General features: G+C 38.4%; 2 protein-coding genes across 5 annotated transcripts; both read left to right on the top strand.

The window, feature by feature from the left end:
• The first annotated feature begins 3,423 nt into the window (after window positions 1-3,423).
• On the top strand, window positions 3,424-5,771 carry LOC144516741 (insulin-like growth factor-binding protein 6). Its single transcript, XM_078248287.1, has 4 exons — window positions 3,424-3,742; window positions 4,464-4,492; window positions 4,587-4,706; window positions 4,801-5,771. Exons 1-4 carry the CDS (start codon window positions 3,424-3,426, stop codon window positions 4,903-4,905), a joined length of 573 nt encoding a protein of 190 aa, XP_078104413.1. The 3' UTR covers window positions 4,906-5,771.
• A 660-nt stretch (window positions 5,772-6,431) lies between these two features.
• On the top strand, window positions 6,432-14,364 carry LOC144516740 (phosphatidylinositol 5-phosphate 4-kinase type-2 gamma-like). 4 transcript variants are annotated; one of them, XM_078248282.1, is made up of 11 exons: window positions 6,434-6,803; window positions 6,901-6,998; window positions 7,231-7,263; window positions 8,159-8,255; window positions 9,229-9,378; window positions 10,419-10,565; window positions 10,854-10,892; window positions 12,567-12,680; window positions 12,763-13,018; window positions 13,164-13,267; window positions 13,504-14,364. In XM_078248282.1, exons 1-11 carry the CDS (start codon window positions 6,654-6,656, stop codon window positions 13,582-13,584), a joined length of 1,269 nt encoding a protein of 422 aa, XP_078104408.1. In that variant the 5' UTR covers window positions 6,434-6,653; the 3' UTR covers window positions 13,585-14,364. The 4 variants fall into 4 exon arrangements, with proteins under 4 accessions (XP_078104410.1, XP_078104408.1, XP_078104409.1 ...); XM_078248285.1 differs by having other exon boundaries at window positions 6,717-6,807; XM_078248284.1 differs by lacking the exon at window positions 10,419-10,565 and having other exon boundaries at window positions 6,432-6,803.
• Window positions 14,365-15,626: the final 1,262 nt, after the last annotated feature.

The raw sequence follows: 15,626 nt of genomic DNA, 5'->3' as shown, positions 1-15,626 counted from the left end.
AACTGTGGTGTATTTAATCGATTATGATGTTTTCCCCTGTCGTCATTAAAGTCAGAGGGAATCAGGTGAACACGTTTTCACAGTCAGGATTTGTTGGTCCTTTTTAAATTCATAACTCAGTATTTTAATACAAAAGCATTCAAGTGTGTGGATTTTTTATTTTAGCTAGCTCAGTGGTGGATCATCATTACACATGCGTACAGAGCCCCCAGGTAGTATTACACAGACTGACGAAGGGATAAAATAGTTTCGTTTACTGAAATGTTGTGTTCCTGGAAATGATGGGCTCATTTTTTGTGAAGATAAAACAAAGTTACCAACGTAAATATGACTAAAAAGTAGTTAAGGATCTAACCGGTAATGTGTTTTGATAAAGTAAACAAATATGCGAGCTATCGCCTCATTTTATTATTCTTAGCGTGTTAACTTCTCTGCTTTAACCTTTTACGAGCCTACCCTAAATGCCGCATCGTATTTCCCAAACTACAGGCAGGACTCGGTTGGCCGGTTAGCTGCTTTCAGCTTTACTAAATTATCGCTAATAATGTACTGTAAACATGACTGTATCTCAGGTTATAGTCAAACTATTCAAAGCCTATCTGTCTCATGATGGTTCCTTACTGTTTTAAAACTTGTAACGCGTCGTCCTTCGGTTTTTCTTCCAATTTTAAGGAGTTGAAGTCTGTCACTTTATGTCCAACCTGCGCCGTCGGAAGTCCCGCCCTCTCAACCAATCACATGAGAGGATAAATACAGTGTGTGTAGTCCTTAACCTGTGCACTGCTGTCTGTTAATGTAGTCTTTCAAAAGGCTTCTTTCTGTGGTTTTACAGTTGATGTTGTACATATGTGTAACCCGAGGAGTACAAATAGGCTACAGTGTGTCGATATACCGTAAAATCTGGGGCAAAAAAAACTTTTAAGACGTTAAGACCTTAACAAGAAAAAAAATAAGCATTGTCCCCTCACCAGTTTTTATAAAAAAAGTTTTTATTTTATACAAAATAAATAATGAAAGTTGACTTGTCTAGGAGAACCCTTTTTGTCTATATTAATACCTGTGCATAACTACAAAACAATTTAAACAATAAAAATGGCTTTAAAGTTTGTATGTACACAACTCTGATTGAGTATGGTTTACTGGCTTGCCATGGTATACTTTTTATCCAAATCAATCCTAACCTCCATAATTTCTGGCCCAAAACTGTGCATAACTCATGTTATTATTGCTTTCTTAGCCAATGCACTTTGCCTTTGTAGGGCTGTAAGTAGCCTATTGTTTTACTTTTGGAATGGCATGAATCACAGAGTAGCTAAAGTTGGGCTGTTAAGTCACAATAAGCTGGATATTATATTGAAGTTTGCTTGGAACATCTTTTTCCGGGATTAATAATCTGTGAGAAGCATAAAGAAAAGAAAGACAGGGATTGTTTAGAACTTTACCAAAAGTCATTCTGTCAGTGATGCAATGTGGCCCTTTCATTTTCATTAAATTTTTCTCCTATCAGATACCTTATCCCAATAATGAAAAAAACCTATGAATTCAGTATCATCCCCAGAGGTCTAATACATCCAAACATAGGACAAATCAAATAATTCAGTTTTTTCACTGTGTTAAAGTGCCCATATTATGAAAAAATCCCTTTTTCTGGGATTTGGGGTGTTATTTTGTGTCTCTGGTGCTTCCACACACATACAAACTTGGGAAAAAAAACATCCATGGTGTTTTGAGTGAGATACGGGTTTCTGAATGTGTCCTGCCTTCAGTCTCCAGGTGAGCTAGCATGCTAGCTCGTTCTGAATGGCAAAACACTGCTACCACACACACTAGTTCACCATAATCTACAAAAGAACTACTTACATGTCCCTATTCTGCAGTTATTCCACACAAAGTTGGAAGTGTGCCCTCCTGTAGAAGAAGTCTCCCGGGTAATCCTGCCTTGTACTACTGAAGTTGTAGAACCAAACAGCTAGCGTGTAGCTGTGATCTTACCTAGCTACTGCGCATGTGCGACTGCCAACAAAGATGTTACAGCAGTGAGAGGTCTCACTCTGTAGTTAAAACAGAGACCTGAACACAGGGTGAAAAGAGGAGCTGCAGCAATGTGCAGTACAACAAAAATATGGTGTTTTTTGAAAATTAAACCATGTAAACCTATTCTGGTACATCCTCAAAATACAATTATGAACCTGAAAATGAGCATAATATGGCCACTTTAATATGTTTTCAGATCAAGTAGTCTAACCTCTACTTAATATTTAAGTTAAGTAAATGTATTTCTGTATTGGCCTACATTTATAACTATATTGTATTTGTATCTGAGATAAAGTGGTCACAAACTGTGTATTAAGACAAGTATTGAGATTGTGTCTTCTAATTTAACCTGTTTGTGACTCACAGCCAGTGGAATTTACAGGGTGGGACATTGTGCTCGTGGCTATTAATGTCTTAGTCATCCAACCTCGAGTGGCACTCCTTCAGAGTCGGCCATTCTCTTTAAATCTTTAGCCCTGCAGTTACAGACTCTGTAAACACGCTCTCAGAACAAAGTGTTTGTTTAGTGGTTGCTATTTAAAGAAAAGTCAAAACAATGTCAAAAACAAGGACGAAAAGTATGGAAGTAACTAAATTCCTCTTCCTTTATTGTATTTTATAAGGCCAGTAAGATTATTCATACTTCTTTTTTAAACTCAAGTTTCTTTTTACTTAATTTATGTGCATTTTAAATCATGCTGAGAATACTGTGTTGGCTTTACTTTTCCATTTTGTAATTGTGTATTTTTGTTCTTTTACTGTCATTTTTGTTTTCAACTACCCGTGGTGATAAATTCTGTATAGACAGATGGCAATATCCAAATTTATGTTTATTTTTTATGATTTAAAAAAAAGCAGTGATTTTTTAAAAACTTAAATGGTGAAGCTGAGCAGTGATTGGTTGGTTACATGAAAGTGTCACCTGTGTAAATAAATGATCCCCTCAGTGGGGGAAAAGGCAGAGCAATGGAGTAGCATACAGAGTGATCACTAGGGATTTATGTCGGCGTAGAAACACATTACTATCCTGCAAGATGACAGACAACAAATGGTATGAGCATGCGTGAGTGTGTGTCAGAGACAAGGGGGAACGGGGTGTGCTCAGCTGTGTGGAAATGAGAGGGAAAACTAACATTCTCCATCACGTACCCTCCCATACCTTTCCCCACTGGTTTCGACTCTTTAAAAGCTGCTGCGGTGGTGTCTGACAGCCTCATTATCACTTTGCCTTGGCTTGAGGGAATTACTATCCACCTTTCGACACACATGCAAACTGCAGTCAGTGGAACTAAACTAAGATAGTGCAAAAGAGGGATCAGAAGTCCTCAGCAAGTCAGTTGTAGGAGACTTGACTGTTACCGTTTATTAGTGGACAACTTTCATTGTGAGATGTTTCTGTATTTTAACATCCTGGTGCTGCTCCTCCTGCAGCTGGCTCTGTCAAGCCCAATAATGCCGCTGACCACACCATCCAGAGGATGTCCCACCTGTAAATCAAAGTCCACACAGATTCAGCCTGCTGTAGATTTAAATGCCACCGCTCCGGGCATTGGAGAACCATGCGGGGTCTACATTCTGAGCTGCGCCCATGGTCTACGTTGTGCACCTTCAGAGGACGAGCCAAGGCCCCTCCGTGCCCTGCTGGAAGGCAGGGGAGTCTGCAGTAATGCCAGCAGTGTCGGCCCGACTGAAAATGTCCATACTGTAGGTAAGACGAAATTCAGGTTTCAGTAGGTGAGGTTCATGGTGTATGGATTTTTAAACACCAACACTCACCATTTGCTAATTTATTTGTCAGTTTTCGACAGGGTGACGCCCTTACATTTCACAGTCAATCAATCCTGCTATTATGTGACCATGAGTCTGAATAGTCAAGAGGAATTGTGAACAGAGAAACACACCTGTTTTTACACAATGAGTTTCTTTTTCCACGGCCCAACTGCTCAGGCCCGGACAAGCTCTTACATTAAAACAGGAGATGAAGTGAAACCAGTAGATTGCATGAAAAATGATTATATGGCTCAGTTGTCGCAGTATAACTATTGGTTTTCTTATCGAGATAGGTTTTCAGAATCAGAATCAGAATCAGAATCAGAATAGCTTTATTGCCAAGTACGTTTTTTACACATACAAGGAATTTGTTTTGGTGTTGTAGGTGCACGTTACACATTCTCTAAAATAAGTTAAACAAGCAGGTTAAACAGAACAAACAATATAAGTATAAATATATGTATATATATATATATATATATATATATACACACACAGAATGTATTAAAAATAAGAGAGTAATAGTTGAGATAAAAAGAGCAGATTAAGTACAGTGGCATGCAGTTTTACTAGTGCTTTTAGAATTATTAGTGCTATTAGTTAACTAATAGTGAAGTACATTACACATGCTAAATGTCTGTCTGTATCTGATATCCTAGACCCAGCTCCTACTGAGGATCCAGATGAGGTAAAAAAAAATCCTATCTTAATTATTTAGACAAACCATACATACACTACACTCAATCAGGCACTCACATGTATCTGTTAAACTCTTCCTACAGGCTCCATGTCGTAAACTGCTAAACACACTTATTGAAGGTCTTGATGCCCATTTATTTAAGTCAAATCATGATATCTACATGCCTAACTGTGACAAGCGTGGTTTCTTCAGGAAGAAGCAGGTGAGTTTGCAAAAAAGATAAAATATAGGAAATGACATTAACAAGACTTTTCTATAAACCTGTGTGGCTGTATTTGTTTGTTCTGTTTGTGCAGTGTTGGTCGTCTCGAGGTAAGCGGCGTGGCAAGTGCTGGTGTGTAGATCCGAACGGCATGCCTGTCTCCTCAAACGCTAAACAGAAGGGCGGCCTGAGTTGTTAAAATGCATGAAACCTGGACTGAAGCAGGAGAGGCTGAAGCTTCATTACCGACACGAGATAAAGATGAAGGAACACCAATACATAGTCTAAAGGAGCTCAACACAGTCTCACATCCCATTCTCCACTAGCCAGAAACAACTCTCCACCAATGAAAAGCTGTTTCCAAATCTGGTGTAATCTTTGTCTCCTTGCGCCCTCTACTGAACATATAAGGGCTGTATTGATTAGACATTACTTTCGTATCTACTTATATGAGATGTATATTTACACTATATTACATTTATATTAACGGGCATATTATCCAGACTAGTTTCACACTGTAGCATACGTTGTAGAAACTGCACCTACAGTTGGAGCTTCACAAATTCAAGTTGACATTCATGTTTCAACATTTTAACTCCATTTTAATATTTCAAGCCATCAACCAAGATCAGGAACAAAATGATTTGGATCAATGTATCATGTATTATTATATATTTCACTTTGAAACCACTGTAATTGTATTACTGTAATTGCTGTACATATAATTTAAATATGAGATTCTATTTATGTTAAAATTGCTCACCTTGAGTAAGTAATTTATCAGTGGTTGCCCATCAGCGCAGACACCAGAGGTATTATTTTAAGAACCAGAATTTCTAATGCCGAATTAGATGAGGGGCATTATTATTATGATTTCTTTTCTTTTTTTCATTCATGAAGAAAATGTGCCTCTTGAACAATAAGAGAAGGTGTGTGAAGGTTAAAACTGACACTGACAGGCAATATTGCAAACATGACTTTATGGATGCTTTGTGGATTTTGTGCATTTAAAATACCTTTTGTTACCTTTTTTTAAATAAATATGATTTTGCTCAAAAAGTAAATCCATCTAATCCTTAAAATCAACATCAAGAATGAAGAAGAAAAAATCAAAAATCCTTCAAATTAAGCAATATAAGCAAAATGTACTCTTTGGTTAATGTGCTCATAACTCAAGTTCACAGTAAGGCCATAACCTGCGATGTGTGGTAGATATTGCTTCACAACACTTTAACACAAAATCACCACTAACTACAGTTCCACAAATGTATAATGTATTGCAAGACGATTGTATTATTTGTGAGGGCTTATTGGAAAATTGTGGCGATGATGATTATTATTATTATAAGAGGCATATAACATGCTAACTCATTCTATTATCCCAAGATAAAAATCAGCATTGGTGGAAGAAGTAAAAGTAGCACAGTCTAGAAATATTCATTCACATATATAGGCTACTCACACACATTAAAATGGTAGGCTACTTTAGTAAAAGTACAAGTCATTTAGCAGAACAGCCCATTTCAGAATAAGGGAAATATTCAAGTAGACTAAAGTAGGCCTACAAGTAGTCTACTTAAAAAGTGTAGGTCTTCTTATGTAGAGTACTTAGTAGGCTAAATGTACTTACATTATACTTTCCACCACTGAAAATCAGTCAAACATCACATACATGATGGGGTTAAATATTATTTCTGCAGTGTTTCGTCATACTGACTGTAATGCTGATTTTGTCCCGGGGTTGTCGATGTTTGATCTCATTATTGTTGCATTGCATCGACCGAAGTCTCTGGACCAGGAGGTGTTATTAGTTATAGTCGGCTTACAGCGCCAGCAGCAGGTTGCTGCTGCAGAAACTCCTACAAGGCGGGCTTCAGGCTACTTTACATAGACAGGACGCCACAGATGCAAACTCTGCTCACAGACTGAGATACGTGTGAAAGTGCGATGTCTTCTCCAGGTGCCACCTTCAACCCTCTGAACACTCTGGCGCCCAAAAGCAAGACAAAGAAGAAACACTTTGTGCAGCAGAAAGTGGAGGTTTTCCGAGCCAGTGACCCCGTGTTGAGCGTGCTGATGTGGGGAGTCAATCACTCGGTAGGTACGTGGGCTGCTTATACGGACACTATTATGAGTTTACATGTATATCTGTGTGTAAATATGTTCATTAACTGTTGACATTGACCATGCGCAGATTAATGACCTGAGCCAGGTGCCTGTACCTGTCATGCTGCTTCCAGACGACTTCAAAGCCAGTACCAAGATCAAAGTCAGCAACCACCTCTTCAACAAGTACTGTGCTCCGCTCAACTCTGTCCGTCTGATTGTAGGAACCTTCATCCTGCTTCCTGTGTTTTGCACAGATTTTAGAGGCTCCTCTGATGTGTTTACCTGCCTGATGTGCTTATCAGAAATTGCAGCCCCACCTTTAGAAAACAACAATGCTTTTCTACACAATACCTTTAACCCTGCCACGGCTACAGCCACAATAACTAGCCAAAACTATTTTTTCTCGCTTGTCTAGAGACGATGGTGTGCAGAAGGCAATATTGTCAAGGTGATGTAAAAGAATGAAACTGTTTACCAGGATTGGAAATGCAGTTGAGTGGTTCAGTGGTATGTGTAACACCATGACATCCATAAGTCTCATACAAACAAAACAGAAAGTAGCTAAATTGATGAATTCATCAGAAAATGTGGTGGGGCTCACAGAGGATGAGCGTCAGTCATAAAAAGCCTATTAGACAAAGTTTTAAAATAATAACTCTTTATGAAAGCTGTGCTATGCACTCTGTCTGCCTCAAGGTTCCGTTTCTAAATGGATGGAGTCTAGAAAACCTGAGTGGCTTTCAATAATCTTTTAATCCATTCAGGAATCCAGGTTGTGTAAAGACTTATAAACAGAGGTGGGACGAACAATAAAATGTGTTTTCTCAAGTTAAAAAAACCTTGGTTACCTTGGTGAGATTAACTCAAGTGTTTTTCACGTTGCTTGACATGGGAAATACTTAACTGAAACAGCAGGATGTGAAAGAGAATTCAGTCAAATAGCGTAAACGTAACCAATGGCGCAACTGTCAATTTGGACCATTGAAAGACAAGAGACTTGACACCAACATGCCATTAAACACATGCATATGGTGTTAATTAATAAACATGATTTGTAATTGGTAACTGTCTCGCTTGGATTGAATTCAGTTTGAAAGAGCATCAGTATAGAAACTGCTGTATTTAATCACGTTTTTCTTTTGATCACAACATTTGAACATGTTCATTTTATGCACTGAAATAATGTGCTGTAAGAAAAATAATTAGGAAGAGACATTTTGTATTTAATGAAGCATAGGTAGAGGTCCCAGTCAACTACAGGTGCTGATTAGACGCTGAGTGAGGAATGTTGCAGCACAATATATCAAGCTGCGTTGTTCTTATTGTATGTATTTGTTCCTCAGAGAGAATCTTCCAGGACAGTTCAAATTCAAAGACTACTGTCCGCAGGTGTTCAGAAACCTGCGAGAGCACTTCGGAATCGAGGACCAAGATTACCAGGTACACCTATAAACAAAAAGAATGGACAAAAAAACAAGATACCTCCCTTAACAAGATGGAAAAACAGAGACAACACAGTGTCCAAGGTTTTTCAGGTTTTTTTTCTCTCCTAAGAAACTGCATGTATTGAGCTGCTCCCTTCTAAATTTGCATTTATATGTGTGATATTTGCATGTGCCAGGTGGCAGACAGAGTCGTCATCTGCTCTGCTCAGCACACATTCACTTGGCACACAATTACAATGTGAGGCATACTGTATGTGGTGATAAAAGTTGTATTTCTGCACATCTACCAGTGATGCAGCAAATTTCTTTGAAACATAGTGTGCATCAGTGCAAAATGCTTTTTATGTTCTATCATGATAACACACATATGGCTTATATTTAAAAATGTAAAAATAGGGGATGATTCTTGGGAGAATATATGTTCAAGATGCCACAAGGGGATTGGAAGCCAACTCTGGAAAGAATTTGACTAGAAGGTTAAAATGAGGTTTGCCCAAAAAATTATCTTAAAAAAAAAAAAATAATAATTAGGTTTTTCAGGACGCTGTTATACATGACTGCCCAGCTACAGCTAAGAGTGCCTGTTTTTATAATAAAGTGGGCACCAGTTATTGACTATCTTGGTTGGGACCTTAAAACCAACATTTTATTTCATTTATTAGTATTATTATTAATAATAAATGATTAAATAAAATTTATTTTTACGTTGTCTAATCACTCCCCCCAAGCAGAATATTTATAGCTACAGATTTAGGTAATTGTATGTGTGCTCTACCTATATACAGTGTTGTTTCTATATGACAAATGAAGCCCAATCGGCCTGTTATTGTGTATTAAAGGTAATAAAGTAAAACAACAATACTAAACAGGACAGCAGTGTAATGGATGTAACAGGTTTCACTGGGCAGATGTATTTTATAATTAATGTTGCCACTATTTAGAGATGCTGTCTTTTTTGTCACCAACAGGTGTCTCTGGCCCGTAGTCCTCCATTAAAAGACGAGGAGGGACAACGCGGGAAGCTGATGCTGACATCATATGACCGTACTTTGGTAGTAAAAGAAATCTCCAGTGAGGAAGTGGAGGAAGTGCACGGCATCCTCTCTGAGTATCACCAGGTAGGACTAACACAGGGTGGAAAGCTTACTTGTGACAGGAGGTTTAAATGTCCTTTCGCAGTGAGCAAAACAATATCTTAGTTAATCGAGTTTCTAGTTTGAGATGAACTCTTCTACTCGTTTTGTGTTTTCTGCGTCTTTTGTATACCAGGAGAAAATGTGCTGCTTTCTGTGATAACCCTGGTTGCCATGGCAAAGGTTTTACAACATCAAAGCTAAATGATATGTGTTTGAATTTCAAACGGAGAGTTTTTTGTCTACAAGTAATGATACATGATCTACAAAGATGTTTAATATGAGTCAAAGACACGCTGTCATGACTGTTTCTGTTCCTACAGACATTTATAAAGAGCAGACTGATGGGAAAGAAGCACTCTCTAAAGACATTAACTAAACAGAGAATTATATTTGACATTTGACTAGATAAACAGAATATTGGAGTTTTGCCTATGACCATGTAAAATGTTTGAAGACAAACCCTAGCCCATAAGAGCCATTATTTGACAAAAAAGAATAAGTAAATCATAATTTAAGGTCCGCTTATTAGCTTTTTTCAGAGCCTTAAACTGCATCTCACGGTCGTCATCAGGGGATGAAACTTGCTCAGACTAAGCAAACAAATGTTATGTTTACATTAAGTGTTACTCACCAAAACACGTTGTTGGTATCTTTGAGGTCTTACAAATATTTTAAATGCATTTTTCTTCCACATGAAACACTCGCAAAGCAGATTAAATCCAGCTTTGTTATGTTAACTTGCTAGAAATCCTCTTTTTCTCTGCCCTTCCTGACGCATTGTTGCATTTCTTGGCGCTTTATTGCCTGTTACAGATCTGTGGAATGGTGTGAAACCACCGGCAGAACTGTGTATCGCATCACTCGCATGCTTGCACAAGAACAAACAAAACGTGGACACACTTCCTCCAAACATTCCTCCATTGTGCTACATTTTAATGCATGCACTGCCTCACACACCGCTGGGTTGGTGCACCCTTTATCTTCTCATCCTTCATTGTCTATTCACTGCTGTTCCCTTCTAGCACATCGTCACCTGCCACGGCAGTACGCTGCTCCCTCAGTTCCTGGCCATGTACAGAGTCAGTGTGGAGAGCGAGGACACCTACTTGTTAGTTATGAGGAACATGTTCAGCCACAGACTGCACTTACACAGGAAGTATGACCTCAAGGTAAACCCTGCAGGAGGCGTGTAGCTACTGTAGATGAGGATTCAGAGACAGTAATCAGTATGGACATTTTATTGTTAATGGGCCAGTCGCGTGTGTCGAAGCATCTGTAATGTTTTTAGTTTTGCTTAAGCTCATGTAGCCATTTTTGGATTCGTGGCAATTCATGCATCAAGTATGAAGACACTGACTCTCAGGGGATTGTGATTGTAGCAGTTGTTTTGTGAATATGGTTATATTTTGGCTCAACAGTTACCTATTAGTGACCGTGGGGGTCTTTTCTTTCCTCAGGGGTCCCTGGTGTCTCGTGAGGCAAGTTTTAAAGAGAAGGTGAGATCAAATGAAGGTAAAACATTGTATGACAAGCTCTCGTTTAACTGTGCTTTCTGCAGTCATACAAGTTTGTTGATTATTGCGAATTTACTGAAGTCAGATTTGTTTTTCACTAAAAAGTGAGCATGAGTGTCCTCTTGGAGAGTTTAAGAGATAGTCTGCTGATATGGATGCCGCAAAGAAAAAAAAAAGTAATTTACTACTCAACCTGTTCTTTTTGATGTAATGTGACACAGTCTCATTGAAATGATGATTAATTAGATCTTGCAAGGGTAGCTTAGCTACCTTTTATAATATGGTCAGCTATTTCATAAAATAATGAAAAGAATGTAAAAATAAAGAGTTTGACACAGCTAGTGTATATGGATTGACTTGTTAAAGGAGAACATGTTGATGTAACCTAAAAAGTAGGTTCAGTATTTCTTTCACCAGTAAAATGATTTTCTGGTCAACAATTTTTAAGGGGTACTCCAGTAGGGCTGCACAATATGAGGAAACTATCTAATTGCAACTATTTTGACTGATATTGCGATATGATTCACGATATTGGAGGGAGTGATTGTTTTTGTATCATTATTCTCATTTTCATTGAAGATTATTAACATTGAAAGAAATTAAAATGATTATAGTGTGATTTTTGTGAGGATCTGTACCAAACAAAGATGTTTTTCTTTAGTCTGTAGGATACGATTTGTAGGCCGGGACGTCTCTGCAGCACCACAGTACTTAATTCAGAATTGTTTGACACATGTTTTGCCATTTACAAATGTTGCACCCCCCTGCGATTTGGATATTGCATTAGTCCATATTGCGATTTTGATACAATTGCGATTAATTGTGCAGCCCTATACTACAGTGATGTAGTACTGCACTCACATAAAAATGCTGAATCCTATATTTCCCATAACGTAGCTCCCCCTCAGACATTGTCAACTCAATTACTGAAGAGTAAACTGACATCTTTTAAAATTGGGGGTATGCGTCTTAGCAACCCCCTGAACACATTCATTGCTAATTTTCTAACAATAATTAAAAATGTTGAGACCCTGGTATGTGAAAGAATTCTAGTGAGATGTTATAGGAACTGTAAGTAAATTAATAATGGTTAAATTAAGTCTATGACTCATCGTCACATGCTTTTTTGAAAACAACTTAACAAGTGTTGCCACCAGCCTGTCTGCATGTGTGTGGGCTTATATTCATGCTGGTTTACCTAGTTTGACATCTCTTACAACAAACCAGATATATTTATTGTTTGAAATGTGTGACTGAGGGCAGAGTGTGAAATCCCATTTCCTATATTTTATCTGATTGTTATTGTTTGTGACAAATGCGATTTTCATATTATATTTTCAGAAATGTTTTCGTAGAAAAAAAAAAGAAACACTTAGCAATAGACTTTAAATAACATCAGAAGCCTGTGTTTGGCCTGACCTCGTTAAAAAGACTAAAAATGGTTGAATTGATGGAGTTTAAATAACCGCAGGGCTGTGAAAACCTTTGATCTTTCCAACTGTGATTCTGATTCTGAAAACAATATTTGGGATAACATTATTTGACTTTTATGTCACTGGAAATAGAATAGCTGATTGTGTTTTAATGAGAAAAATGCTAATGAATATTGTGATCTCTAGGCAAAATTCACAGTAGATGACCTTCACATATTTCCAGGTGAAGGAGCTGCCCACTTATAAAGATGTAGACTTCAGGAATAACATGCAAAAAGTTTATGTGAGCGACGAGGCGAAGGAGAAGGTTGTTGAAAAGCTCAACAGAGATATCGAGGTAAGTAACAATGATGAAGAAGCATGCAGCCGTTGTTTTCTCTGACATAATTTATGCATGTGTACATGTACCCTTACTGCAGTTTCTGGTGCGTATGAGGTTCATGGACTACAGCCTGTTGCTGGGTATCCATGATGTGGAGCGGGCTGAGAGGCAGGAGGAGGAGGAGGAGGAGGAGGAGGAGGAGGAGGAGATAGAGTCGTCCTATGAAGAGGAAAAGGAGGATGAAAACAGCATGGCACCTGAGGGTATCGGTGGCTACATGAACTCCTTCAAACCCATGGGTCCTGGCGAGTTTGACCCTTACGTGGATGTGTACGCTATTCAGAGCGCTGTAGGTGAGTCCTGACAACTGAGATAACTCTGGTGAATTTAAGTAGGTTATATGAGCCCTGTGCTGTAATACACATCATCTCATGCTGGGATGCAGCAATTAAATTATATGTGCATATCACTCACCAAATCAAAATCACTCCCATGTAGATGCACCCCAGAGGGAGGTGTATTTTATGGGTCTGATTGACGTGCTGACACAGTATGACACCAAGAAGAAAGCTGCTCACGCTGCTAAGGCTGTCAAGCATGGGGTAAGAGACCAGCGTTCCCAAAAGGGATTGGATTGGCATATGCTGTCTTTACATCTCTATCCTGTGAAATGTAAAGGAATGCTTATTATTTTCCATTCAGTTATCCCTAATCATCTGAGTCTGTATGTGTGTGTGTGTGTGTGTGTGTGTGTGTGTGTGTGTGTGTGTGTGTGTGTGTGTGTGTGTGTGTGTGTGTGTGTGTGTGTGCGTGCGTGGGTGGGTGCGTGTTTTTGCAGGCAGGAGCTGAAATCTCAACAGTTCATCCAGAGCAGTACGCTAAACGTTTCCGGGAGTTCATCACTAAGATCTTTGCCTAGTTCAGTGATACAGTCCAGGATACCATCATCATTCATTCATTCATTTCATACAAGAGGAGTCTCATATGCAATACTTACATACTCTCAAATCAACATCAAGAAGCACTGCAAAATTACTGTTAATTTCTAAATGATCTACATGGTTTTTGAGCATTTACTCTTCATGTCATTCTGCACTGCAAGATGGACATTTATTTTGAATAAAGAACTGGAATTTGCAGAGAGAAGGAAAAGTCTTCTTGCCAACTGTTAATAGGTTTTTCTTTTGTTTTCACTTAAAGTTTTGGCAATACTCCACCCTCGAACACAGTGGGAGGTGGAGATGATGAGAAAGACATATTTTCTCAAGTAATTGCTGCTGCTCAGGAGAAAGATATATGTTTTGCTCTTAAATATTAATTTATGACTCCTTCTCTTCCCACCAGTGACAACACTTGACAGCACAAGAATAATTTGCGCAAATCTACAGGGTCTCAATTAGGAACAATACAATGTTCATTTTCTTGTCAGTACAATTGTGTGATTTAAGCTGTTAAGACTGACGTTATCTTATACGAAATGTTGCCAAATGCAGATTTAAAATAATATAAAAGTATTATAAATTATGAAATTAGGAGTATGTGCTATTAAAACCTATTTTCACAAAGAGAAAACAAAGATGCCAGAATGGCAATTTCATAACAGTTTTACCATTTTGTTTTCCTTATCTGGAAAGAAACACACATTTCCCATCATCTGTAAATACATGAGTTAAAATAAATCTGCAGATTTAAGTACAAATAGTGTAATGTTTGTGTTTTGAAAGCCTGAAACTGAAAAGATGTACTTGCATATCTCCAGTATTGCTGAAAGGCAACCCTCCTCTTAGTATTTATACTGCTACATAGCAGTGCAATGCTTCAGTGGAAGCTACACACACTTGCATCATCTGAAAGGCACCATATCACACAAATTATTAAACTGTAAATTGATCAAAGAGCCTTTATGTCAAATGGTGTAGCTTGTATCCAGCCTCATGTTGTATCACATATTTTACCTTTTAATGATATCAACAACATAATGTACCTACCTGAGTAAAGTATCAAAGGAAATACAAAGTTAATATCTGTGTAACTCTAACAGTGAAGGTAAAGCATTAATTTTTGTCCTTATTTAATCCCTGTCCCAGTCCTCCTGGCACACATTCTTGAATGATAAATAATAAATGTCTTATGCAGAAAAATAAATGACATTTGATATATATGAGTTCCTCATCTACAGCTATGTCTGTCAAATCTGCTGTGCAATATTCATATGTGGAATCCCAGTTAGTTTCTGTCCCATTTAGTGTCTTGAAACATGAGTCCCTTTTCAACCGGAGGGATTTTTGCAGTTCCTACAACATAACGTTCCTAGAACATAACATTCCTAGAACCCTTTTTTTCTCGTGTTCCAACTGGACCAATTTGGGGAATATTAAGTTCCTCTGACCGCAGTTCCTGTAACTCTTTCAGCTCCTACTTCAGGGCAGGGTCTTTTTCCTTTTTCATTTTCCGTATAGGAACCCTTAGTGACCTAGGAACGTCTGAAACACAAACAGTACATATTCTTCATTGTCTGTTGCAATTCGCCTACGTATGCTAATTCATAAGACAAACATCACACATTCAACCAGCTAATTGTTAATGCTAGTTAAACTTACCGGTCGTTTCGCTTGCCTTTTGCGCTCTGCTCTTCTATCTTCTTCCATCATATTAATTAGGATCATATTACGCTGGAGCCTTCATTTTCTGTGTTCAGCCCTAGTCTTTAAACGGCGCCATTTGACCTCCGTTATGAGGATCCCGGCAAGGCACAACAGGAACATTCCGATGGCCTCCTCCATGCTGGTTTGTTATTGTATGTGGCGCTAAAGTCAAGCAAAGCCCGTCTACGGAAAGCCGTTCCACTCCCTATTCAGCCCCATTGTACCGAATTTGGTTGCAGTTCCACCAGAGTTCCACTGGGGGTGATCGCGGTCCAGTGCTAAATGAATGAGCTAGACGGCTAAATCTGTCTCTTTC

Source organism: Sander vitreus, chromosome 4 (genome assembly GCF_031162955.1).
Source record: "Sander vitreus isolate 19-12246 chromosome 4, sanVit1, whole genome shotgun sequence".
NCBI classification, from domain to species: domain Eukaryota; kingdom Metazoa; phylum Chordata; class Actinopteri; order Perciformes; family Percidae; genus Sander; species Sander vitreus.
This window is presented reverse-complemented; position numbering and strand designations above follow the sequence as displayed.

Coding starts and splice junctions, on each gene's coding strand:
- LOC144516741 (XM_078248287.1), top strand. CDS start 3,424: ATGTTTCTGTATTTTAACATCCTGGTGCTGCTCCTCCTGCAGCTGGCT. Junction 4,493..4,586: donor CTACTGAGGATCCAGATGAG/GTAAAAAAAAAT, acceptor CTCTTCCTACAG/GCTCCATGTCGTAAACTGCT. Junction 4,707..4,800: donor GTTTCTTCAGGAAGAAGCAG/GTGAGTTTGCAA, acceptor CTGTTTGTGCAG/TGTTGGTCGTCTCGAGGTAA.
- LOC144516740 (XM_078248282.1), top strand. CDS start 6,654: ATGTCTTCTCCAGGTGCCACCTTCAACCCTCTGAACACTCTGGCGCCC. Junction 10,566..10,853: donor ACAGGAAGTATGACCTCAAG/GTAAACCCTGCA, acceptor TTCTTTCCTCAG/GGGTCCCTGGTGTCTCGTGA. Junction 12,681..12,762: donor AGCTCAACAGAGATATCGAG/GTAAGTAACAAT, acceptor CCCTTACTGCAG/TTTCTGGTGCGTATGAGGTT.